The 27777-nt window shown below is 37.6% G+C and overlaps 2 protein-coding genes across 6 annotated transcripts in view; both read right to left on the bottom strand.

Moving 5' to 3' along the window:
• Nucleotides 1–471: 471 nt before the first annotated feature.
• On the bottom strand, nucleotides 472–9194 carry LOC110826686 (uncharacterized). Of its 2 annotated transcripts, none has more exons than XM_087357655.1 (12): nucleotides 9045–9194; nucleotides 8630–8747; nucleotides 7602–7816; nucleotides 6812–7161; nucleotides 5954–6087; nucleotides 5372–5513; nucleotides 4403–4553; nucleotides 3860–4086; nucleotides 3093–3300; nucleotides 2488–2703; nucleotides 1857–2039; nucleotides 472–1555 (listed from the first exon to the last, which is right to left on the bottom strand). In XM_087357655.1, exons 2-12 carry the CDS (start codon nucleotides 8727–8729, stop codon nucleotides 1352–1354), a joined length of 2130 nt encoding a protein of 709 aa, XP_087213781.1. In that variant the 5' UTR covers nucleotides 8730–8747; nucleotides 9045–9194; the 3' UTR covers nucleotides 472–1351. The 2 variants fall into 2 exon arrangements, with proteins under 2 accessions (XP_087213781.1, XP_087213780.1); XM_087357654.1 differs by having other exon boundaries at nucleotides 8926–9165.
• Nucleotides 9195–9839: 645 nt separating this feature from the next.
• LOC110826648 (fibroblast growth factor receptor homolog 1) overlaps nucleotides 9840–27777 on the bottom strand; it is a 55084-nt gene continuing 37146 nt past the window's right edge. For 3 of the 4 annotated variants that reach the window (XM_087356783.1, XM_087356782.1, XM_022057487.2), the window contains exons 9-20: nucleotides 27073–27267; nucleotides 26256–26444; nucleotides 25188–25378; nucleotides 22160–22295; nucleotides 18922–19057; nucleotides 18708–18831; nucleotides 17695–17941; nucleotides 16111–16415; nucleotides 15392–15585; nucleotides 14904–15044; nucleotides 14424–14529; nucleotides 9840–13716 (exon numbers count right to left, since the gene is read on the bottom strand). In XM_087356783.1, the coding sequence (XP_087212909.1) occupies nucleotides 13624–13716; nucleotides 14424–14529; nucleotides 14904–15044; nucleotides 15392–15585; nucleotides 16111–16415; nucleotides 17695–17941; nucleotides 18708–18831; nucleotides 18922–19057; nucleotides 22160–22295; nucleotides 25188–25378; nucleotides 26256–26444; nucleotides 27073–27267 (2057 nt within the window). In that variant the 3' untranslated portion in view covers nucleotides 9840–13623. Of the gene's footprint in view, nucleotides 13717–14423; nucleotides 14530–14903; nucleotides 15045–15391; nucleotides 15586–16110; nucleotides 16416–17694; nucleotides 17942–18707; nucleotides 18832–18921; nucleotides 19058–22159; nucleotides 22296–24468; nucleotides 24642–25187; nucleotides 25379–26255; nucleotides 26445–27072; nucleotides 27268–27777 lie in introns of all 4 variants that reach the window. The other variant, XM_087356784.1, reaches the window with a different exon arrangement.

Below are 27777 nucleotides of genomic sequence, written 5' to 3'. Positions count from 1 at the left end.
CATTGGCATTCAAAATGGTGCCCCCCCCCCCCCCCAAAAAAAAGGGATCTGAGGTTCAGAAACTAGTGAAAATGTTGACTGTGGCCCTGTATGATGCAGTGCACACCACTCCACAGCAGTAGGAGGAGCAACATAACATGCACCAAAAACAAGAAACACACAATCACAGGACAAAAAATATTGACATGCTCTGTACCGAGAAGCACTACAATTGTTTTTATAACACAAGTTTTCTTCAACACAGGATCCAAAATGTAACAATAACATTACAGAAGAACTGACTATATGTCAAAATCCTGATGTAAGTTTTCAAACTGATATTAGTCTCACAACAAACGAGTAATTGAATACACAAAAAAACTTGATTGGAAACAATCCCGACAATAAATAGGACAGACAAGCAAACATTACAAACATTAATAAGACAGCATGCATTTTACATGTACAAATTAACTCTTTCATGCCATCAAATCATCAGAAAAGTATATATTTCACTGGTAACACATTTTATACACAGGAACAGAACAGGAAGTAACACACTCAGCAAGTCTTTCAAACAGTGGAATGGCATCCATAAATATGTGACACTGCACTAGTTAATTTGGTCAGCTCTGCTTACAGCACAACAGGACAATACTCAGAAACAGCCAACCCCTTTCGACATCTTATCACATCCACTTCCTTACTATACCCTCCCTCAATTTTGAGGGTACAGCAAGACAGTTCTTATGTGGTGTGTTAATAGGATTCTGAAATAAATCTTTTCACTCTGGAAGTACATAAACAAAAACTGAAATTTCTGAAGATGGCAAAAGGACTCAGACATTATGTGAATTCAGTTGACAATAACCACACAACCAGATAGAACATACACACAAAATACACATTCTGCAATGAAAACGTAGCGCCAGCTTTCACACTATTATTCATATACATACTTTTCCTTTATTTTACACGAAACAGAGGGCACATACAGTCTTCCTTTACTACTTCCTCCTTCTCGCGACATTTTCACTTTATACAGAACAGGTTTATGGAAGATATCTCTTTGAATTCATATACTGTTGACACCACTACACAACCCTCAGCTTCCACCAGCGACTGTCTCTGTCAAATACAGCATATCATCATCATAACAAGTGCAAAAATAATAATCAGTTTGATGGCACATTACACATTATCATACAGTTTTACCCTGATTCATATAAGAAGCAAATGAGTTCTAATTACATCAATTAAATGCTGCTCTCATTCACTGCACAAATGAACTTAAGGAAATGTAAAAATGCAAAGCAAATAAACACTAAAGCATCTGTTGGAATGTTTGATACTGCTATTAGGTAGAGCACACTCAAGAGTCTATCTTCTCAATACGCAGCTTGACATACATTATGCGATTATTTGGTGGTCCGATACTGAATAGCTGCGCAGATTCGGTGCGGAGATGGAAAGAATCGCCAGCAGAGTAGTATGCAGAGCACCTCTCTACGTAGCAATGTGTTGCACGTGAATATAACAGCTTCCTCTGAGCTGGGTCACCTTCTGTCGGTCCAACCTAAAGACATAGCGTCACAGAGAACACAAAATTTACACCTTGCAGGGCCAAAGAATATTTTTTCTCACATATCTCTGATCAAAGCTATAAAATTCTATTTGTATTTAAGTGTTCAATCCATAGCACAATTCTGAGTATGCAGGTTTTCAAAATATACACGATTAGGATTTCCACAATGGAATGAAATGGGAACATGTCTTAACTGGTAATACACAAAATCAAATACATTTAATAGATAACACCTGTAATTTTAGTCTCGGAATGCACTCCATTTATGAAAAGCAAATCGATCTTAGCTCACCATCAAAGTATAGCGGAAGAGCGGCGCACACCTAGACGGACCAAGAAGCAATACACATCCGAATATTTGGACACGCCCTCCGCGTACAGCACCCAGGTTCACTCGAAACAGTTCACCCAGCGCCGACACAAACCAGTTCTGACTAGACTGCTCAGTGAGGTTCCCTAAGCGCATTTCCAAAACCTGAAAAGAAACAACATATTATAATTCTTGATTCTGCACCAGTTTGCAAATGTTGGTCAAACACAAGAAGTTTACATATACTCAAAATGCGTGGAGGACAGAACAAGCTGCCTACAGGCACAAAGTACAATTGGAACAATTAAATAAAGAGGTGTAGGGGATGGATCAGACATGTAAAAAGAAACGCAAATACATAATCTCAGACAAAAATATAAAGTCAAAACTTTGTAGTATATAATATATAAAATTTGTATGTAAAACATGGTATTTGTATAATTAAAAAGCAAATACAAAAAAAAACCCACACACACACTTTTTGAGTATTCTTTCAATGGCCTCAAGGTTTGGTCACAAGACTGGGCCTAAAATGGTGTGAATAAACATTATTTGTCAGCTACAAAACAGGGCAACCAAGGTTCTAACAGGTCACAAGCCCTCTTGCACTCACGTGTTCTGATCCTCGCAGAAGTACATCAGGATGTGACATAATCACATGGCGTAGGATGTCACTATGCTGACCCTTCCATTCACAGGGAGGTACCATTATACAGCGATAATTCCTGTATGCGCAATTTGCTTCGTGTCCATCTTTGTCACGTAGACGAAGTGTGTCCGTGCATCCCAGGTGTGCATTCTTGCACGGATAGTGTAATTTGTCAGCAACCTGTTGGAAGAGAAGGTCTCTTTCTAAGACAAATTAAAACTAGTGCTACAAGTTGAATTTAAACACACACTGGCAAGTTCTTAAAGTACGTGATCTAGCACGATCTTTGGTGTTCTCTGGCCCATTTTATTTCTAAATTTAAATCAAAACAATTTCAATATTAAGGCATGAAAATGGCCAGCATGATATGTAGGTGTTTATCTGTGGCCTATTTAATGACGCTGTCACTACCAACATTATGCAGCACAATATCTTCCTTTGTCTGGTGAATTGTACGTGTTATAACACATAATTTAGTTGGTACTGACACTTCACATACAAGACCTATTATTGACATATTATCAGTAACAATTCTATTATTTACAAGTGATTGTACACAGTGCATCAACCTTTTCCATGGCAAGGTTTCGAGACTCTGTAAAACGAGAGCGACATGTTGGGCAGCTTGGTAACTTGGGTTTGCATGTAGAGCACACAAGATGTCCTCGGCGGCACTGGTGTATTGGTGGACCCATGTACTCCATGCAAACTGGACACTCCAGCAATCCAATCAGTCCTTGGTTAAGAATCTCATCCTCATCTCTGATTCGCTTCCAACTGCAAAGAGTAAAACCAAAACTCAATGCCTTCGAGCAGAATATGCATGACTTTGATATCAGTGAGAAGAGCAGAGGACAGCAGAATCGGATGTTGGCCAACAAAAATGTGACAAATGTGATGCAACAGAAGATACCAGAAGAATGCACAGAACTGAAAAAGCTACTTCTGCTGCTGAATGCATGAAGATACTTGAAGTATCTAAAGTTACCTCCTGAATATCAATGTTATGAAATTAAGGGAAATTTTTCATGAAAATTAGATAAATTACAGCAATATTATAGGAATATTCCTACATACATTAAAAATTAACTTCTTTATTCTTGGGATGCAAAGTGAAACACTAATTACATAATAAGCAGGCCATCACATACGTAATGGATGGATGCAGACGGGTATGACGAAATGATAGAAAAGTAACCGACGAGAGAACCGAAGTACTCAACTAAACTTCGCTCTCCATAAATCTCAGATGGAATGCCCGGGGCTTGAATCAGGTCTTTCATTTTCAGAAGCTAGAGCTACAGTACGCCTACTCCAAATGCTGACTGTAACACACCTTGGTTCATCGGTGCATTCTTGAGGCTTGCCTGCTTGGCGCTTCTCCCCACGTTGTGGTTGGGGATCATCCACCATGATGACCTCCACTCCCCCTTCATCTGCCTCCACTACATCTGGCGTGCTCTGGAGAGATTCATTCATGGGTGGTTTTTCAGGACCCGTAAGGTTCAAGCACTGGGGACTAGGAGCGTACGAAGGATTTGAGGGCCCAGCCATCGATAAGACCTACCACAAGTAAATGACATTCAATCAAAGATTTGTCCTACAGTGCTCAACACTGTCAATTGCTTATGATTGTACAGGTAACCTAATTTGAATAGGAAGTTATGATGGGATGGAATGTAGATCAGATCAACTACTTAACAATTCCAGGGCAGAAATAATTAAACTGAACCATTTTGTTAGCAATGTACTCAGACAGACACAGAAGGGGATTCAATGTAAAATTCTGCACAATCACATTCCAATCCAATGCTGTATTATTGAGTCCGGCAGTTATTAAAATTAAATCAAATACAGGCTACCCTGAGAACCACTTCACCTGTATCTCAGAAGGATCCTCAAATGTATGAGAAGCAGCAGAGCTACAGTCTTCAGGAATCAACCGTGGTACACAAGACTCACGTTGAAACGTATTATCCTGGAACCTCACTTGTTTGTTGCATCGCCTTTGCACTTTCTTCTGAACATACCTATTACAAAAAGTAACTGTAATTATTCTTAAAAATTATCCTTTATCCATCCTTGTGGGAAGGATTCCAACATGATTTTCCCACACAGGTCCACTGTTACATGATTTTGGCAACAAACATCACAAATTATCTGCCATACTATGATTCTGTGCAGTGTTATCTTTGCTACTTGCATGCTTTGACATCTCTTCTACCGGGTCTACAAGTTATGAGGCTGCGGTCGTGCTTGCATTGCGTCGAGTATTTCAAATCATGCTAACGAGATGTGAAGTTGCCTGCAAGCACAAGTAAGTCCCTTTGAACATCTTTTGTGATTTAAGTTAAGAACAATTAAGGTAATAACATGTATTAGCGACGAGAAATATTCGTAGTTCACTGTTACTAGCGGCACTGAAACAGATTCGCTGGTCACCCACCAGAAGAATGCGCACAACTCCCGCCGACATCAACAGAGCGCCGGCCGACCACACAATGCAAGCAGGACCACAGCCTCAGAAATTGTAGACCCGGTAGTAGAAACTTATGTAGGAATAACCGATGGCAGGCAGTGACATTGTTCAAAGCACAACTGCAGATTTATGATTCATTTAATGAGACTGACAGCAGCGCAAACTAAAATCTATTTCTTTAATATTTTAAAATTAATTGTACCTGGAATAATTAAGGGCAGAAAAATAAAAGACAGGTAAGAGCTAGTGGATATTTAATTTATAACACCTTCAGCATTCCAATGATGAAACACTAAGCACAAAAAACAATACTCTTTACAAAGAAATATTTATAACTTAATGTAGCAATGTTCCTGAATGCATACATACCAACTAGCTGGGGGGCACATGAATCCTGGAGGTGAAATGGGAATTAATGGTACATCCATTATGGCAGACATGACAGTGGAATCACGTTGGCCTGCCTGCGTCTGCAATTGTGCTGAAGGCCCTGGGACAGCATCCGAGCAGTCTGTCAAATAAACAGGTTAAGTAAGTTTCATTAAAATTTCTTTCTACCTGCGTTACAATATTTCATTTTTAAATCATAATAAATAAACTGATGTAACAAGATAAGAGTAACATTCTGAGAATGATTCTCGTTTATGTAAGACTGCATTTTTTCAGATGCAAAGGTTATATGGCAGATGGTAGTATAGGAATGAGTTGTGGCCGACATTAAGGAGATGGTAAAACTAGAGATCTCGATCAACATAGCTTATGCCGAGGAGAGCTGAACCCAAGATCTTCCAAGTATGATGCATAAGTGCTAACTACATCAAACAATTGGCACTTCTGATCAACTCTGACAGTAAAAGTAGAAAAATCATTGTTTCCGCAAGGGTGTCGAACCCACGACATTTTTACTCTCAAGCTGACAAACCCAACTAAACATACAAGTTTATACCCAACCTGGTGCAGTAGTAGCAGCAGTGGTATCAGAAGTATCTGCAGAGCTGACAGCAGTAGAATCCGACGGCCCGAACAATGATGGCGGCTTCTTGGACGGGGAATTCAACCTTGCAATATTTGACAGAGTCCTCCACCTACGGTAAAAAAGGAGCCATCAACCCACTATGCAAAAAATGTAGATCTGGTTCAAATATCATTTTAAAATTAGACACTCTGGATAACTTTGCTTTGCTGAGGACTTGCTGTTTCTGACATCTACTGAAGACACATTGCACTAAGATCTAAGTTGGTTTTTTAGCCCCACATTATCCCATCGTTACATTTCTGTTGTGTGACTGATGCAAATTAAGACAGATTGTAAACCAAGTCGGTTAACAAACAATGTGTGTAGACAGCAGATTCTACTTATAGAACAGGAACAATATTAGAATATGACAACTCTTCTCTGATGGTAGTAATATTAGCATTGGTTCCAAACCAGAGTCAGCACTATTCAGTAGGAAAGGAAGCAGAAGATGGAAATTAATTTATGTGGAAAAACTTTATGACTACAACATGAAAAATTATTTTGCCTTTCAACCAAGAGTAGCACAACAGGATTTTATTATAACTAGAAAGAAACTCATTCTTACAGTACTTCTAGGTCCTTAAATGTCACTCATCAAATGACTGAAGATGAAATTATTAAGACCAATGGTGCACCCAAGAAAAATTTAGGTCCTTACAATGTAAATTACAGAGTTTTAGTTCTGCTGTCCCTCTAAACAAATTCTGGGCTAATACCTTCATTAACAGATCCAAGACCAGCCACTTCCAAACCCTTTCCTACTCTCCATGGATTCTTCATGCCATCCTTACCCTTCGCCATCTTCTTGGCCGATGTTGTTGCCGCTGGCAGGGGCGCTACCAATATCGGGACCCTGTATCACCGCCTGATCAGGAGTGATAGTATTAGACATACCACAACTGCTGATGGAAGAAGTATTTGGAGTTACGCGGCAGTCAATCACTTGCATGGGTTTATTCATAAATTGCTGTCTCTTTTGCCCCCAACCACACAACGAAGTGTACATGGAGCGATCGTACCAGAGAGGATCGCTCGCTGAACTCCTGTCATTGTTAGCATCCCTCTCTGCATAGTCATGGTGCAGCAGATGGCTGTAGTTGGTTGCAGATGTTCCCGCACCTGGATCCAATCCTTCGTACCTCTTAAATGCAAAATAATAATAATAATGTGAAATTTTAGCTTCTCATGGCTGAGAGTATATCTTCTGGGTTTCTGTGCAATGTAGCCACAAACAAAATGTTTCTGATCTAAATTATACAAACTTTTAACTAAAACTTAACAAAGCATGCATTGGTAATATCATACTTGGGTAACACAAGTCACATCAGCAGCTAGCATGCTACTCTTATGCATTTGGTCTACCAACAAACCCTGGTCTAGTCAGAAAATTGTTATTATTTGGAGTTTCAAACATGTCGCACATTATTACAACTGGTATTATTTATTTTCTTCTTGGGAAGAACTTCTTACTTAAAAACAGATATCGTAAGTCCCCTCAAGATTCTTGTTAAGGGCCAGCATGTAAAACACAGAAGTGGGTAAGCAGGACGTGTGTATGCCTACTGCGGCATTTAACACTACCTTCAGTCCACCGGAGGAGTCAAACATGTAGTTAAAGGAATCCAAAATATGACAGACTGATGAAGGGTCTCTTGACTGTTTGCTCTGAGCAGCTGGAGTCACTGAAGAATGTTTCTCTCTGTTTGTGCTCAAAGATGAGGAGCCATTTGCCATTGTAGTAGGTTCAAAGGACTGATAAGAACTGAACGAGGACATTGCTGTGCCCACGTCTGAGTCTGCAATAATAAATACAAACAACATAGCACACACACATACACACCTATTCTAGTCATCAATAAATGGATATACCAAGGCTCCAGAAATATGATTGCCCATGCACCATGGCTAAGTTAGCAAACTATGACTCTGAGTAAATTTTCATGTTTTCTAAATGCCCTGAAGATGGGAGCAGTATGATCATCCAAAATATGGCATCTACCTACAAGTTCACATGGCATTACCACCCAGAAGACCAACAGAGACATCTTCTCTGCCGTGTGAACCTCCATTCTCAGAGTAATTGATGTTCTTAAATTCTGATATGAAGATGAATTTAACTGATGCACAGTTGCTAAGTTTAAGTACAGTTACTGGAAGTAGTATAAATAATTACAATCTATCACATCCATGTAACTTGAGACTGATTTTCCCCAGCAGGGGCAAGATCTTTCTTTTCTCTACTGCATCAACTGACTCTGGGGCCCACCATCTTATGAAATGGGTACTAGTAACTTTCCAAGGCGATAAACCGGCCGGAGCGTGAAGACAAACATTTACCTCCACCTAACGCCCAGTTTAAAAATATGTTAAATTTTACATCCATCCCCTCATGTAACTTCATGGTTTTCTCATGTTTTAGCCTGCACTTTACAGTACGCATAAACAATTTAATCTATAAAATCCTAATTTAAATATGCATAAGTCATTCGTAACTCAATGCGCAATGTACATTCTGCTAACCCAGATTGAGCTTTGGGTATGCTTCGGACTTACGTTGCTTATAAGAACACTGCTACTGATTTCATACACTGGATAACAATTTCACTAACCAGAACTCCATTCCGAAGATTCAGAATCACCAGCTGGTTCAATAATTCTCCTCCATTTGTCATGATTTCGATGGCGTGATGGCCGTTCTGGGGGGTCCATGGTTAAATTATAAAAAACCTAAAGAAATATGATTTTACAAAATAAAATAAACGGTCTTTTTCCAGACATACTTCCAAACAATACAGCTATGTTCCTTAAACTATACGAATATATTTCTTAAACACAATTGCACATCAAAAACTTGATTTGTAGTGTGTTTCAGACACATGTTAATGTACAATATCCAAGTTCTTACCAATTTTTTTCTTTCTGCTTACACATTCCTTCCTCAAACAATAACTGCAATAGCCTTTTCTGAATGGAAACTACGAACAAACTAAATGAAACTTGCAACTGATAATACCACACACTTACTTACGACTCCATTAATGGGTGACTCATAAATACGTCACACGCACTTCCTTCATGGCTGCCAACTTGAACTATTCTCTCTTTTCAATTGGATCTTAGAAACAATTTTGTGACATGGTGGATTTGGACAACTGTCACATAAAGTATATTTAATTATAAGACTGGGTCTGTTAGACCTGGTATAAAACACGGTATAACTACAGTCAACACACCTATCCATTTGGCGCGAGGCCTGATGCGCAAGAATGTAGTCCCATGTATGACGTCATACGCACTACAGTTCAGTTTTCAAATCCCCCCCGCCGTTACACTTATCAAAATACTTTAACCATGGAACTTTCTGACCGCATTTTCAGGGGTGAGGGGGGCACAAAGCCGAAAATAACATGAATCTGGAAGCTACTTTTGGCTCCTCACAGTTCAGTCTCAAAATATCAACGTCAAAAAGAAAGAAAAAAACCCAAGAAATTTCACTTCCTGAAAACTCCCATTCTTCATGAATTACTTTCAATCATGCATTCTTGACTTCAACATAAAAAATTTGTAAACTATTTGTTCACATATTACTCTTTAAAAGCAAACATCTTGGGAGCTGGGGTAGCTCAGTCAGTATAGTGACTGACTACTACCCAGACTGGCCCCCGAGGCCCACTCAGCCTCCTGTCCAGTGGGTACCAAGGTCCTTTCCCAGGGGTAAAGCGCTGTCAGAGTGTGATGGGGATCACTTACCGCTATCAAGTGTGGGGTTAAGAACGAGTTGGAGTTATATTTCCTCTCCCCTAAAGCACCTACATGGCATATAGCAGGTCAACTTTTATTTACATATGAAATCACAATTATTAAGTCGAACATAATGGATTACTGCCACGTGAATAAATTTATACTTTGCTCTGGCTACATATCCTTATACAGCATGTAAATTTCAAGCAACACCTGTATGTGGCATTGCCATTACTGGTGAAAACACATCTTCCCATCATACACAGTCTACCACACATCATTTTTAGACCACCCTATCTTACAATATACACTAACAAAACAGTTTCTGAAACACTAAAACTTCTCTTCTGTGCAAGAAAATTTATATTATTTATAAATATACAGACAAATAAGACTGACATATTTTTATTTGGAAAAAATAGGAATGGAAGGATCTTGTTAACAGATATCTTATTCTTCTCAGTGTTCTCAAAAAGCACTAGACATCTGTATATGAGCTGTGGACAGACATAGTTCTGTGATAATGTTGGCTTAACTGTCCTACCTTTCATTAAGAACAAATACTTGCTTTACATAAGTATGTTCTTTCACCTTTCCTGAAAACCTGCAGGACAGAAAATTATGAAAGAATTTAACTTCACATAATATCATTAGAAATTATGAAAAACTGAATAGGATGATCAGATTTTAATCTCTCAGCACATATCAGACACTAAAATATGTGAAAAATTAGTTTAAGAGGAACCTTAACATCACCTGTTTTACTGCTGTATTCATTATGTCAGATGGTAACATAACACATAAAGCAATTTTGCAATTTTCCTTTTTTTACACTGGCTGTTACTGTCATTCACAGCAGACTTCTACCTATTTTTATGTTTCCAAAAAAAGGTGGTGATCTGCATTGCATATCAATCTTTCACAGGATTGGCTTGATGCGTAATGCATTTGCCAGTAGATTTCCAAGGATTGGGAGGGGAATGATTTTGGAAAATAATTTTGGTCATTCACCTACCATAACATGATTAATTAAACTGGCGATGATTTCAAATGAAAATAAATGTAACTTATTCATTACTGTGTTATGGAATTGTTATTCTTCCATGAGTCAGATAAATACATTATTAATTGGTTGTTTCTGGAATTTGCTCCACTGCAGTTGGTGAGGTTTGTGACCAATTTGGTTCAATTACAATAGCTTCACTTTACATTTGACCGTGTCATAGGTGGTCCTAGGTTTTTTATTTACATTTATTTATTTAAAAATAGGGTTCATATGAAACATGACTGTCTGAAACATATCAAGAATTAATACTAACTGGAGAATGAAACTGAAGAGTTCTTTATAAAAGTTTTTTTTAAATCTATATTTATCCTATTTACATATCAGTCATACTCACACTGATCTGCATTAATTTAATAACCTTAAATGTTTCTTTTCCAAAATATTATGAATTACAATTGTAAGCTGCAGTTTCAAAAGCTACCTCTTTCTTAACCAGTAATGTTCTGTGTTAAATTTAAAAAAAAATACAAAGATGTATTTAATTGAAACATAAATCATATCAAGAAAGTACTCAGATAATGACAAATGCTGAGCAATCTTAGAAATCTGTTATAATGCACAGATACAAATATATAACAAATAATGTTAGACTTAATCCTCTGTTGTTTCATCACACAAACCTGCAGCCTAGAGATCAATTACAGTACCAAATTACAGGATTTAGATAAGAGGTGTATAACCAAAAATAATCTACAAACAATTCAGTGCAGTCACAACACAATGCAACATTTTACAACAGCTACATTTCAGTACAGTTCATTGGATGACATACACAGGTTATTCAACTTGGTAACAGTACAAAGTTCATACTTAGAGTAGAATAAACATTTCAAGATAGCAACAAAATTAATTTTATGCGGAGAAATGAACTTCCAAAATTCTGAACCTTACATTGTAGCAGTTTAATACTGTCTGAAATAGTCCCATGTAGTAATATTGGAATCATGTATCATACTTTATAGAATGTTATTGATTTTATATTGTTTTTAATTCTATATATAAGGCACGGAGTAAGGTAAAATTGTTAAAAATAGTTATAGAATTCTATATGTTGTTGTTAACACCAGGAACTAATTCTACACCTTTTGAAACAGAAAACTCTAAATTTATCAAAGAAAGGTTTTGGCAAATGGAAAATAATTAACAAAATGACAGCATAAATGGGATGAGCCAGTCTTTTGTATTATTAGCACTCCTACTTCATAGTCAGGAATTCCGAAGTTGAAGTCTCAGCCTGAAGACCGGCTAAACAAACTGAGGTTTTTCATGAATATCCTTAGTCCCTCCAGGCAAATGCTGTGATAGTACCTTAAATCAGGCCATCATAACTTCTTTAAATATACTTTCCAATACATTGTTGATTAATAATCCTACAATTTTACAATATATACTGAGACACATGACAGCATCATTAAACAAACCATGGGTAAATAAATTTTGTATTCCACACAAATGAAATACACCACATGATTATACACCATTATATGGTGATTTTGATAGCACCGGAATTTCTAAAATTGTTAACAAAAAGAATGGTTAATGTCAATGAACAATTTAATGTTGATTTTTAATAATTCAAAACTATCAACATTGGGGACTGCTCAAATTACAGCAAAGCAAGTTCACAATATGATACAATATCAAAACATAAGGACTAATAAACGTTTGTGTGGGTAAAAACCCTAATTGAGAAGTACTCTGAACTCTGCTATATAACAACTGACTGTATACGATTAAAACAGGTTAAAACTATCTGTTTTGAAATGCTTCAACTTATTGTGCCTAGATTATGTTACAGTGAGCAATGCACACTGGGTTTACAGTAAAATTAATTTGGAATTATAAACTTCTGATGTCCAAATGAATTTGCAATGATGAAATTGAAAAAATGTTTATATTTATATTTAATAATGTTCCCTCATGTAGTCCTGTTCATAATGCAGTAACAACTGTAGTTTAATGTTCTAATAACAGTGCACAGTTTACCCTCTCAATCTTGTGCACAGCTCCTCAATGGAGCATTTGTTTCCATACACATTACCATAAATTTGTATAATCATAATATTACCTTCAGGACTCTAGAAAATGTACAGTACCACCGGCACAATATTGTTCTTGAACAAAGTTGAGGGTAATCAGCCCTCATTTCCTTGAATATCTCTACAAAAATTAAAGTTAAATACTTTGACATTAGTTACAATTAATTATGTTATGGGATAACCTGGTAACATTTACATCCATTTCAAGCTATATGATCCATGTCATGCACAATTACTGCTTTCAAATCAGCACACACCTTACCTTACATTAGTTTTAATATATAAAAAAGGCATAATACAACTTACGAAGCTCACATTTTGACTGTAAGGCATAAATACGAGAAGAAAAACAGAATCCATAACTTACAACACTTTGTACTCTTTAAAAAAATATAGGCATAAATATTTCCCGAGGCACTTTCCATTGTGATTCAAGCACAGTTGAGTTCACTCAGAACACACCTCATGTCTCTTAAATGACTAGTTACATGTACTGACCAATGTCAAACACTTAAAAGAAGTTTCTTTGAGCCACAGTGAGAATGATTCATCTTCAGTGCACAAACACAAACTCGACTAACAAATGTGTGTCAAGATGTCAAAAGAGAGTAACCAAAGTAACGTCATCATGTACACACACATATATCCAGTTCCCAATATCAAGTGTAATTATAGGTGGAGGTCATGGACTTTCTTGCATCAAGAGTCTGATGTGGCAGAAACCTCACCAAAAGTCCCATCCTTGTCTCCTGTCCTGCTACAAGAGGTACGGAAATATTTCCTCATCTTCACTGGATTCCTGACTGGAAGGAGGCGTGTCAAGCTGAGGCAGTCCGAGGTCTAAATACTCCTGCACAACAATCCTCAAGTGTCTCAAGCAAAGAATAAATGCAATTATATTAACTAAAATTTCTTATTAAATAATAACTTCCCTCCATTTTGGTTTACAGTGTCCCTCACTTTCTGGCATCTTCCACTAGGTCACAATTCCTTTAAGAAATGCACTGTATTGTGTATTGTGTCTGCCATGTGCACAGAATTTTTGCAAAATAAGACATATTCAGAGACAAAATAAGGCTGTCATCTTAATTCAGTTACTGACTGCATCAATAAGTTGTTCAAGATACATGGGAAAAGGGTTAAGCATTAATTTAAAAACAAAATCATAGCATTTCAAGTTCCTGATACAAGAAACACACATATTTATATAAGGTTTTCAACAGTTAATCTCTTTTCTGGCCAAATGTACAAAAACTCAATGTACACTGGTATAAAGGCAACATATTCTCGAACAAATGAACTGTCAATCGTGACTTTCCAGACCTCCATTCTCAGGGTAACAACTGACATCCTCACTAGCAAGAGAACCTTATATCTCAGAATAACTCAACAATTTGGCTCCATTATCTCACTTGACCAAAATGTTTTCAAACAGGATTTGAACCTGTCACAATTCCTTTCTGAAGAACAGTGAAGCACGAAGGAACTTCATCTGGGTCCAGATGTGAAACAATTCAGAATACATTACTTAACGACTAAACTAGTGACTTCTCTTACCTCATTGGCAGTGATGGTGAGAATGCGATCCAAGTCTTCAACGAGTTCCCCGAACATCGGCCTCTCATTTGGTTGGTAACTCCAGCAATCACGCATCAACATGTAACTAAAACATACAACCCATTGATTTTTAAATCAGGCAACTTTTGTGTTTTTCCACATGATTTTTAGAATATGAGTTCAGAACCTTTCTACAGACAAAGTAATATGTAAGTTCCTGCGTGTAATTGCGTCACTGTGCTGATGACTACCTCCCTTCGTTGCCTGAGGTCCAACAGTTAAAATTTATTTTGTCTGAATTTAAATCTTTTTTAACACATGCAAGTGTGAAAATAACTGCATGAATGTTATTTATTCTCAAGCAACTGCTGAAGGCTGTACAAAGCAGTTTTGGTGTAAGAAATAGTAACTGTCAAAACTTTTGCATCGATATTCGATAATAATTGAAACACAAAACCGAAGATTACATCACAGACTTACATTTCAAGAGAACAGCAGGGTGGTTTCTCCATTCGGTGTCCACTGCGAAGCAACTGAAACAATTTCTCGACACTCGGTACCGATGGATATGGGGTGCCTCCCAGTGTCATGATCTCCCATAACAGGATGCCATATGACCACCTGCAACAAATGCATAGTGCTAAACTGAGAGGTGGTACAAACTGAAGGTCTAAAACTAACGTAAATACAAAGCTAACCACTAGATCTGATCACAATCCATTTACCTAATAACCATATTAATATTATCACAAAATATCTCCATTCCCTTATCACCCATTGGATTCTAATCCATACTCCATAGCAAGTTAGAGAAGACTGAAGTGTGATTTATTGCTGATGGAGTTTACGAACATCCAGATCATGATAGTGCTTGCTTAAGATACTATAGGATGGTCTGGGCCCACACAACTCGCTCTTTAAGTCAAAATTGGAGGTTATAATTCTGCCATGCTTATCTAAGTACTTACACGTCTGACTGTGTTGTGTACACACGGTGAAATAGAGCCTCAGGGGCCATCCATTTCACAGGCAGTCGGCCATCAGTGGTTTTGCGGTAATAATCATGACAGTGGATATCTCTTGCTAGACCAAAATCAGCAATCTTCAGAACATAATCATCACTCACCAGGACATTGCGAGCAGCCAGATCACGGTGGATACACTGTGAAACACAAACACATGGTCAACATGCCATGTGGTGGTGCGTTATTAAGACTGACTTGAGTCTTACATATAATGTTAACATAAACGTTCAGGTCAAATGATATAATAAATTTTAAAAAAAAGTAATATAGTATGCTGATCTACCATGAAGTGTTAAATCACAAGTACATCTTCAAGTAAAACAATCAGTATTATTGTCCAATATTTACAAAAACTGAAATGCATCGGCAAACATTTAAAAATCACTGATATCATATTTAATGAGAATTTGTTCAGTGCTTCTCAAGTTGTTACACACAAACAGAGAAACAAGGTGAAGCTAAGAGGAATGGTTTTGTAACACATAGTTGTGAAAATGTTTAACAATCACAGACAATTTACACAATAACTGCATCGGGACAATGCCGACCACTACGCAGTGAAATAATACTGTAATTTTTATTCTGATGCAACCATCATATGTAGCACTTGGTAGCATGTCCATCTGGTGAGATATTCAGGAAGTACAGTAACAGCAACTCACTCTCCGGGAGGCGAGGTACTCCATACCGCGGGCAACTTGGTAGGCAAAAGAGACAAGATCTTTCTGGGTGAGCGTCTTCTTCTCTTTGAGGTCCGTGCCAATGGCAGGCTCATAACCAGATGAGGGTCTATGCTGTCGTAGGAAGTCCCTCAGGTTTCCGTGCGGGGCATACTCCACCACAACATACAGTGGTCCGTCCTGCGTGCAGCAACCCAACAGGTTGATTATGTTGATGTGCTTGCCTATCATCTTCATCATCTCCATCTCGGACACCAAGTCCATCATTTCCGTATCTGTGTGGCCCTCTGCAATGATAACGATCGCATTACATTGTACACACACTGGAATTAACAATTCAGTTCCCAACTACTTCCAGTGCATTATGTTTGTTTTAGCTCAGATGACAGAATTCTGAATTGCGCTCATAAATGCAACTCTGACACACTTTCTCTCACCATAGATGGAATTTTTTGCTTTTATTTTCATATTTTAATTATTACTGAAGCAGGAAATTGGACAGGTATGAGTATATTACATGCAATACGTAAAGCTGTCCCACTACATGCCATGAAGGAGCTTGTACAGAGAGGAGATATAATTCCTACTCATTCTTGACCTCAGCACTAGACAGAGATGAGTGGTCAGCATCGTGCCTTGGGCGCAATCTACCCCTAGGAAAAGGATCAACATTATCAAATGGATGGATAGGTGGCTGGGTGGATCCCAGACCCTGTCTGGATGCTGACGCTAGAGGAAAAATCCTTTGCCACTGCTCAGATTGAAGACCGGTCATCCAGTCTGTAGTAAGACACTATGACTGAGCTACCACGGCTCCTATTGACTATTAAGAAGAGAATAAGAAGGAAAACAAGAACATCAGGCAAGGTCCACCAGAAGAAGCACTACCTCAAAATCTGGTAAAGTAACACACACAATGTACAATGAAAGAGACACGGTCAAAACAATAGGCTTCCCTTCATAGACCCAGAATGAAGGTGATAAATAAATATACACTGAAGAGATAATGGAATATATACAAAGACTAAATGGTGGAATATACAGAATGTACCAGAATAAAGCTACCACACTGCAAAAATTCATATTGTAAGTACAGCAACACACAGACAAAAACTGTTACATTACTAATTGTGTTCAAGGCTGAAGATCATATGTTTCTCAGAAACACGGGTATTGACCTACAAGTCCATGTGGAATAACCACCCAAAAGACCAATAGTGACCTGAACAGTTTTATGTTCTCCAGCGCCAAATATCAGAGAGACAATTAGAGTAGTAAAATCCCCTTTTTTCTGAGTACACTTCTAAATGACTAATTCTAAGCTTTGGTGACACACAGACCTTATTTTCTCAAAAAGAAGCATAGGAAAATGAGTAACTACATAACAGTTCCTTTTTATAGGTAGGTATATCACACATTCTCAAAACTACTGTGTCATCAGTACACATGATTTTATAATACTAAATTGTAGTATTCTTCTGCCAATTCTTGAACTTATGTTCTTGCTGAAAAAGTCTTAAAGTGAACACGTTTAAGTCCTTTGTGATATGATACTTCATTACATACCTTTAAGCATCTTAACTGCAACAATTGTGCCGACTCCTTGTTTTACTATGTTCTGCCCCTCCGCCTTCACCACTCTTCCAAAAGCTCCTTCGCCTAGAGACTTGCCCAAAGTGAGCATGTCGCGTCGTATTTCCCACTCGGTGTCAAGTGGAAGCTCATACTCTGAGATCATGAGGTCTGAGCCTGAAGATGTAGTTCCCATCTGGCTGTGTGACTTCTGTTTTTCAATTTTCACTATTGGCATCAGCTGCAAAGAGAAAGCTTTATGAAAGAATAAATAATCTCTAACTCATTTACATTTACATTATACAACTCCTAACCTTAAACTGATATTCATCTGTTATGTCTCTTACCAATCATAACACCCTTAAAGCTCTATCACAAATGTTCAAAGCCCAATTACATTGAGGTAGTTAATTAATAAAAGCATGCATCAGCATGCTGCTACAAGGGAGTAAAGGTTATTCAGACACCCACTTCATATTTTCTACAAAGGTACATAGGACTGATGAAAGTTAAACACAAATATATCTACCAAATTGCAAATTCCAGAAAATTAGGTGCATTTTAAGGAGTTCCCACTTCCATTCTTATTTTGCAGAAAGCCTAATGTAACGTGAAGAAACGTATTGCGCTGATAATGTTGGTTGCTATAATGAAGTTCTGAGAACAATCCATACTGGTAATACTGCTCATACGCTGTATTGAATAAGATTTTATGGTTTTTGGAATAAACCCTGTTAAATTCAGTTTCAATATGCTGAACAGTTTAGGTGGAATTTGGTATTTACTTATAACTTTGTTCTCAAAAATATTCAGAATCATATACTATTTACATTTTAAGATATATCCAATAATTTATTTGCACAAGCCTACACAAATGTAAGAAGGAAGAAGGCCAAAAAGAAAAATCATGAGAAAATTCTTATTCTTGAAATTATACATTTACAGTAGCATTTAGTTATCTTTCTCTGAAACTGCAAACCACAATGACAAGCAGAATGAAATCTTACGAGAGGTTCTTGTGTGTTCTGGGCACTGGCAAGGTTCTGTTTCTCTACAATCACTTTCTTTGTCCATTGGGTGACCACTGCTGCTCGTGCCGTCTCGATTGCAAGGAGCTTCTTCATTTTCTCTCTGCAGACACACACGGTATTCATTCAGTGTACCAAAACTGTCATTAATTTCACGACCGCTTTATAATGTTTATCATAAATAATGGCGTACCTTTTGATCTTCAGCCTGTGGAATATGGCAATCATGATCACCACTCCCGCCAGGAAGAGTGTGCAGAGGACTACTGCTACGATATTCACCAGAGTGGGCTGGAGTTTCGGCGTCTGTGTGAGCTCGACTTCCAAACCTACAGCACATGAGCAAATTCACTATGCTGTAAGCACAACAGTGTGGCAGAGATCTAAACGGACATGGTCCTCACACGGTCCCTCATCCTAAGGAAGTAACATATATTGAGGGCACTTAAGCTGAAAGTGATGCACAAATAACATTGTGGAACTTCATAATTTGTACTCTTCACCAACTAAAGTTAGGATAAAATCAAGGAGGATGAAAGGGGCAGGACTTGGGGGGACAAGAAACCTGAACACAGTTTTAGTTGGACAACCTTCAGGGATGGGACAGCTTGGGAGATTTGGGTGTAAATGAGATAATGTTAAAATGGATATCCATAAAAGATGGGAAATTTATTGACCACCAGAGAGAATATCAATTTCTTACAAGGACTCTGTCTGCTCTATAGAGTTATTAGATACAATATTATGATTAGAACAATGTAACAGAAGAATGGAGAACATGATGAGCTTTATAACTTATACATTCCACTGAGTACTATTAGGGTGATTGTAAAAAGAAGTTGAAATTGGCAGAACATGCAACATGCAGCGGGAATGAAATGTATACAAACTTTGTTTTGAAATGGCTGTATAAAGAGATGGATGTACAGAAGTGAGTATATTAAGATGGATGTTAGAGAAAGAGCTGGTGAGAATGCGGAGTAGCTCAGGAAAAGGTCCAGTAGTGTGATTCATGACAAAGATTAATAAACTTCTTATTTTAAAGAAAGCAGGTGATTTAAATTTTTCCCAAGAAAGCTCCCGTACCCTGAAGACAGGCAAAGACACAAAGCACCTACCTACTAGTACCTACTGTCACAGACTAATGACAAGCAAATGGCCTTATATTATCCCTTCATTTCAACATTAAAAGACAAATCAAAGAACTGAGCTAAATAAGACTTGAGGTTCTCACAGCGGTGAGTATGAAGATTTCCGTCTTCTGGGTTGTTACGCTGTGTAGTCTGGTTGATGTTAACCAATGTTTCAGAGGTCATACTGCCTCCGTCACCCTGATGACGGAGGCAGTATGACCTCTGAAACGTTGGTTAACATCAACCAGACTACACAGCGCAACAACCCAGAAGACGGAAATCTTCAACTGAGCTAAAGCTTCATGGGTCCCCAGACCTTGTCAATAAAAGAGGTGACAGCATATACACCCAAGCAGTATTTGCAGGACTGTACAGTGCCCTTATGGACTTAGGAGAATAGGGAAAAATTCTCAACACATAACCAATCCCATTCCCAGTTAATGCTGTCATTACTCAATGGGGCAAAGCTCTTCTGAGTAATAAAGATTCGCTTCCTGCCTCAAAGGAAATATGCCACAAGTTAATGCTTATGGAAATGGTCCCTGTTTATTATGAGAACCAGACAAAACACATAAATACATTGTGGAGTTACTGAACGTTGTAGCAGGGGAGATATAGACTTAACGCATTATCACGTCATCAATAATACTGTGGCTCTTCCGCTGTTGCACTGTACAAAGCACCTTCACCCAAACATTCACTCACTTGGATGATGGACAGGGTGTAGGAGGAAGCTCTGCCATCTAACTACAAAAAGCTCATTGATTTGTTGCAAATGTCTGGCAAGTATAGAAGCAACATTCTATTAGAAGCACTCTCACTATGGTACTTTCACGAAAAACAAAGTCAATAAAATTTTCCAGCAAATGAAACGCCTTTGTGTTAATTTCTGCATGTAAATTTCTTTTTGGTTCAAAAACTGAAGGCACTAGATGTCCACTCTACAATCCACACGAGTTTTCTTCAGCTACAGAAAAAAAACTGAAAAAGCCAAACTCTGGTATGGTGTGGGCTCACCCATGGGGGCAGCATAGCCATTTGCGGGGAAACTTTCGCCCGAGGATTGCGGCAAGAAGACAAAGGGAAGTGATGGCGACCATGGTCCTCCAGGAGAATAATGGGCATGAAGTGGTGGTGGGACGGACTGACACTGGCACGGGGGACTCAGGCACTGGCCATGCCTCACCGCACAGAGCGTCAGCTGAAAGAGAACGGATGGCAATTTTGGTTTCTAATGATAACCAGGTGAAATGCTGGACAGGGGATGAACATGGTGCAGAAACACGTAACATATCTCCACGGCAGAGACTGCTCTTGAAAACACGACAGTTTCTCAGCTGGTCAAGAAATGTCCTGATTCTATGAAACCTAAATGTTCATCAAAATTTTCACAAAATCTTGCCAGTGGGCCTTATACTGAACCAACTGAATCTGGTTTACACATTGACATACTAAATATCAAAAATCTAGTTCAATTTTATCTTCCCATTTATTTCTAAGTCTACCAAATGGTCTCTTTCTTTCAAAATTTCTAACCTCAAATTTGTTTCACCCATGTGTAATACATGTCCTAATCATCTCTTTCATGATTTAATAATAACTCTGACAATATTAGTGAACAGCAAAAATTATGAAGTTTCTCATTATAAATTTTTATCAACTCCTTTGTTAATTTATCTTTCCTAGGGTCAAATGTCTTTCTCATCACTTCATTTCCAAACAGTTTGTTATCATTCCAAAGCATGACAGACCATATTTCACACAGAATATAAGAGGTAAAATTATTTTTATGGTGACTGAATGCAATAAAGCCTTCCGAACAATCAGTTCCGTCAGTACAGAATAAGTTTCCGTACTGGCATTGCTGACCATCTGACATTTCTTCAGAGACTGAGATTTTTTTTATTCATATACTTGAGGACACTTTATTAACTTCAGAAATATGGTCATGAAGCAGCACTGCTAACCTCTCAGCCACAACGTTCAGTAACAGTTCTTTACATTAAAACTAAATTTCTTTGATCACACTGTTGTATGTGGTAGTGCTTCAACTCTCAGCTGCTAGATAGAGCTCAAGTGTAATAAACCTCACGCACTGGAAGTCTCAGACAAAGTTTGTAGCAAGCTGAAGGAAACTGCTGAAACTGGAATGAAACTTAGGGAATGTGGAAATATAAAAACTGAACAAGACCAGGAAACGGCACACAACAAAGAAGGGAATTGAAAAACTGCAAAATCCAAGACCAGAAGTATCCCAGTCCTGCTAACATTGAAATATAAGTGAACATGACAGCTTACTATCAACAACATGTAGATATGCGCTGGCGTATGTCATTCCAAGGCTGTTTCCTGCGATGCAGGTGTACCACCCCTCATCATCATACGATACGTTGCTAAGCTCCAGTACTTCAGCAGTTTCTGTTGGAATACTGGACTGTTAATCAGAAACACACAATCAAAATCACGGCCAACATTTAGTACAGCATTTAACTTTTAACAAAATGGATTTAAGGTGGCATGGTATGCATAAAATGTCTTGGGGTTTTTAATGCAGCTAAAACAGAGTATTCACTGCTGAAGTGATACCACAATCCAAACTGTTCACACACACACATCTCACTAACACATATTTATTTCAAGAAACACAGAATCTTGAAATGTATATGGCATAATCTGGTACCTTCAAGTTCATCAGATTTATTTATTACACACTCTCCTTACAGTTATAAATGTTAAAAGAATAAGTCACCCAACACCATAATGGTAATGCATCTCAATGAAATCAAATTAAAAGGGAATGGTTCCACTTTGTTAGACCTGCCACTGGCCAACTGTGCTTAATTTAAGGGTGACAATGGGAAGAGCAAACACATTCACACCACTCACCAATTAAATCATTATGTCTGATTCAAATTTAATACATCCAAAAACACATACACATCTGCATAGACTACTTTTATAGCGTGATTTTGTGATACTGCTGTATCATCATGGGAAGGGAAGAACATGGTACTGACATATTAAGTAAGTAACATATATATATATGATCATAGCTCTATAGTTAAATCATACCGAGTTAATTATTTACTGTTTAAAATGTAAAACTACCATTTTTGCCCTTGCAATAACAAATATAACAAGAGAGAAAGACATCAAAGGAAACAAATAACATTTCAATCACTTGCACTAAAATTGTAGCATGAAATGTGATATTACTCAGTGATAAAGAAAGGAATACTTTCTATGTTTTGTTACAAAATATAAACATTTTACATTTTAAAAGTTATTCATTCTTTTTAGCAAAATCAAAATTGGTGCAGAGATGGGGAAACTGAAGGTAGAGCAGAACAAGAAAAGATGCAACAAAACATTAAATTACCTTTCAACAAATATTTTGTAGTCTATGAAGTAATGTAACACACTGTTCCATACAATAAGAAATTACAGTCACTTATCTACGAAACATATTTTCATAAACACAGTGCCTTTTCTTAATGTGGAGTTACTTTGAGGTTAAGTCTGACAATTTAAATGCATATTAACATAATTTTTATATATTTAACAAATCATGCCAGTACTGTATTAAATATCAGAGCATACTGCCAGGAAAAAAGCACTGAACAAACATGAGACAGACAATGTGTAAATTTGATTCCACATCCTGAAGTCAAGATACAAGACAAATGTACCAGTGTTCAGTGATATGATACAATCAGCAAGATACTGTATTTTCATTAGCAAGACACTGTTTATCTTAAACACAATGACAACACTAAAAAACTTACTTGTTTCCCCCAAATTTAATATCAGAAAAGAGCAAAGAGCCAGTAGCAATCAACTAAGAGCAGGACAGAGGCAACTTTCAGACATCCTTCATATAATGGGCAAATCTAAAACTGACTGGCTGGCCACTGAGATGTGCTGTTAAAATGTGGTCCCCCATGCACAGTCAAGCAACATGCCATGGTGATATATGGAGTAAGTGGTAGTCATGATGCTGATCAGTCTTGTAGGAAATTACCAATATTTCAAAATAACATACAACCTCCATCTTTAGCTTGAAATGTGAGCAGCATAAATCATTGTTTGATAAAGAGTTCTCAAAATTATTAAATCAACACAAGGATGCTAAACTGCATAGAAAAGCAGCCCACAGCTAAAGTAATTTGATGAAAAATTAATACTCGCTTCATTGCTGTCATAGAAGTTGAAGTGTTCTTGGCTGTGACATCACCAAAAATGTGGGAAAATGGGGAATAAGGTCTTTTACAGTAATTCTGTACTCGGTCATATTTGGCACATCATGTAAGTCAGTAATATTTGTCCACAAAACCTATTTAAACAAGCCAACTTTGTTATTGGAACATATGAAAGATTAAGAGTATGCAGTACGTCAGAAGCAAGAACGACAGATGACTGAAGTTTCCAGTGTGCTGAAACTCGTGACACTCCACCTAGCATGTCTAATAAGCACTAACAGTGGTGCTGTGTCAACATGCCATGCAAGCAGCAAGCAGATTAATCTGCAATCAGTGTTGCCAACTATATTACATGCAACAAAACACATGCATCATGCAGCACCCATAAATAAGAGAGGACTGATATACCTTCACCACGTTATTAGTTTCTGTTTCATTAAGGGAAGTGAAGTACCCCCGAAACCACTCAACATGTGGATGAAGATCAGATAGAACTTCACACCGAAATGACTCGTTATGACCCACCACCACAGTCGAGTTTTTTGGGGCCTCCGTTAGAATTGGTCTATGATGGAGACGCTCTAAAAAAACAAGGCACATTCATAGAGAAGCTTGCTGGGACGAAATAAAGCAATCCTCCTGAACAAGCAGCATGAAACCCACTTAAGAAAGTACTCACCACTTTAAAGGTTACTTGTTAAACAACATCACCTTCAGCTGTTGAGTAATCAGATTTAGGGTTCTCATGGCAGCAAAGATGTCAATGTTGGTCTTCTGAATTGTAATTCCTTGTGGACAAGATATTAACATTCAGAGGAACATACTTCAGCCTGAAGATGGAGACAGTATATTCCTCTAAAGTTTTGGTACCTATATGTAAGTCCACACAGTATTACAGAAGACCAACTTCAAAATAAAATTTTACTTTGTTATTCTTTTATAGATGATTGTAACATTCATTATTTTTGTAATCAGTTTTTTTTTCATCTTTCCTTCGATGAGTTAACAAGACAGAATATTTCTTTAAGGAAGAAAATATAGATTTCTAGGACACATTTCTTAAGTAGGTTCAAGATGGTTATTCAGCAAGTTGGGGTACAAGTCCCTCTGCTACCTGCACCTCTCACCTGAATAGGGATAGTGTAATTGTCATCCACAGAGTCTATTCCTTCCTCGAACATGTGGGGCATCTTTATCCACTGTATGTGAGGCTCAAGGTCAGAGTATGTGGGACACTCAAACTTCACTGTTGTGTTCACCAATGTCGTAACATTGCGCGGATAATCGTCCTTCACATATGGCTTGTGAGGATATCGTTCTGGCAGGAATGAATACACAGTATTGTAAGAGAGAACTTGAACGACAACAAAGTTTGAGTTCTCTCTTCCTGTACCAAATCAGAATTTCTTTTCTCTGTGTCATTCTCACATGAACTGAAGCACACACAAAAAAAAAAAGTTGCAATGACCTCTTCACCCAAAATGGCCATGTACAACAAGAAGTATAAAACCATGAGAACAACCAGGCTACATCTGCTAAATACACACTTTTTTAAATGACAATTTCTTGCTTAATTTTATATCTTTTTCAAGTGTGCCCCCTCCCCCACCCACATTCTGACTTTCACAGTAACAACAAAACATCTTCTTGAAATTCAGTAAGTTCATGATCACCCATTTATCTTCTGGGTAAGAGCTCCTTAATACAAACTGAATTAAAAGGAATAAGTATGTAAAAAAATACACAAATAAATAACACTAACAAAAATAAATAATAATTATGTAAGCAATTAAACACTCTATAAACATGTAATTAAAACAAAAAATAAAATTAGTGACAACTGATAAATAACTAAATGAATAAAATATAAATGAACAGAAAAAATGAAGTGAAATACAATATAAGAAAATAAAACTATAATAAAATAAATATTTAAAATATATTAAAGCATAAGTAAATGAAAGGGTGTCCATGTGACTAAGCACTGTACCACATATACAAAGTAGAAGTAAATCTCCCCTCATTCTTAATGTTGGCAGTAGAAGGAGGTGAATTGTCAGGTTCGTGCTCTAGATGATGTAACTGAAGAGAAAAGTTCCCAGGTACCAATCCGATAGAAGTACCACAGCCAGTCAAGCAGTTCTGGCTCATTATAGATCAGTAATGTGACGGTAGTACAAATGAAATTAACTTACCAATGATATCCACTTTGAAAGTGAAGTTTATGCAGCCGCACAAGTTGCACACTATGCACGTGTAATTTCCGGAGTCTGACACCACCAAGTCTTCTAGTATGAGAGACCAGCGACCACTGCGGATGCTGCCCAAATTACGATCAGGAGCAGACCCATCCTTCGTCCAGGTGATATTGGGTTCTGGGTTGCCTGTGCAAAGTTTAGGAGAGCCCATGACCTCTATTAAGTGCTCCAGTGACCTGTATCAGCCGTGTGCTACGGCAAATGCGCACAACGGCCGGCCACGCATCATGACAGCATACTGCTTATCACTAAGTCTAGTTAGCAGCCCCATAACACAGGATATAAACCCCTTATACCTGTACACAAGTTACTGTCCATATGTCCCAGAGCCTGAGGCACAGTGAACGCTTTTGCATAATTAACTGGTTCAGGGCCTTTCATCAGAAATTCATAGCTATTTGTTTCTAAAGAAACTCAATGTTTTTATATTAATGTACTGGACAGAAAGAACCTTGTCATTGCATGGTTAGTACTCCTGCTTCATACCCAGGATGTTCAGTTTTAAAATCTCAGCTTGAGATTGGCCATCATGAATGAGTTTTCTTGTGGTTTTCCTCAGTCTTTCCAGGCAAATGCCAAGATAGTACCTTACAACAGACCATCCACATCCTTTCCAATTCATTATTCACTAGTCATCCCATCATTTGACATTTTACAATGTAAGGAGTGGAAAGTGTCATCAAATAAAGCAAGAATAATACAGAGCTCTGAAACCAAAATAGCATTGAACAGATCTCTTTTGTGAGTTAATTACCTTCTGCAGGACATTTCAAACGCAGCATGTTCCCAGCAGGTTTTGCTACCACACGATTCATGTTGCCAGGCTTAGTGAAGCGAGGAGGCATCTGTGGAACAGTCTCATTGTACTCCCCTGCTACTCGGTTAGTCTCAGTGTCATGGGAGTCCTCTTGGTCACTCATCTGGGATAACGAAGTGGGATTTTCTGAAACTTGACAAAATATAACAGTGTATGAAACCAACTGGTAGATGTAAAAATAAGATCATTTCTGCAAGACAGAAGAGGCTTACATTTCTGACTACCACTAAATTACTTAATAAACACACGGAGTAGTGAGTAAGAGATTCATACAATCACTAACTCTTAACCCAGTAGACACAACAGCACAAACGATGTACGTTGTATGTGTTTCAAACTCAATTCTGCATTACAAACTATAAGAATGTTGTCAACATTATTATGGATGGGTTGTGTTGACTCAGTCATGATATGGCTCAAATTATGTTACCCTTTGAAGCACAAAGTTTTTCTAAATAGCATTTAAAAAATCAGTCTGTACCTCAAAGAAAACACAACATGTCTCCATGACAGTGACCAATTTGTTAATTCTGTTTATGGAAAAAATCACTGTTTATTTTGAGAATCATATGAAACCAATACATACAATCTGTAGGCAAAATGCAGAGTTACTTTTTGTTAAATAAGGTGGTGCACATAGTC

The sequence above is a fragment of the Zootermopsis nevadensis genome, unplaced genomic scaffold, assembly GCF_977971745.1.
Source record: "Zootermopsis nevadensis isolate Lab colony 2312 unplaced genomic scaffold, Znev_1.0 Znev_ptg000028l, whole genome shotgun sequence".
NCBI classification, from domain to species: domain Eukaryota; kingdom Metazoa; phylum Arthropoda; class Insecta; order Blattodea; family Termopsidae; genus Zootermopsis; species Zootermopsis nevadensis.
The sequence above is the reverse complement of the archived record's forward strand: the minus strand, read 5'-3'. Positions and strand labels throughout refer to the sequence as shown.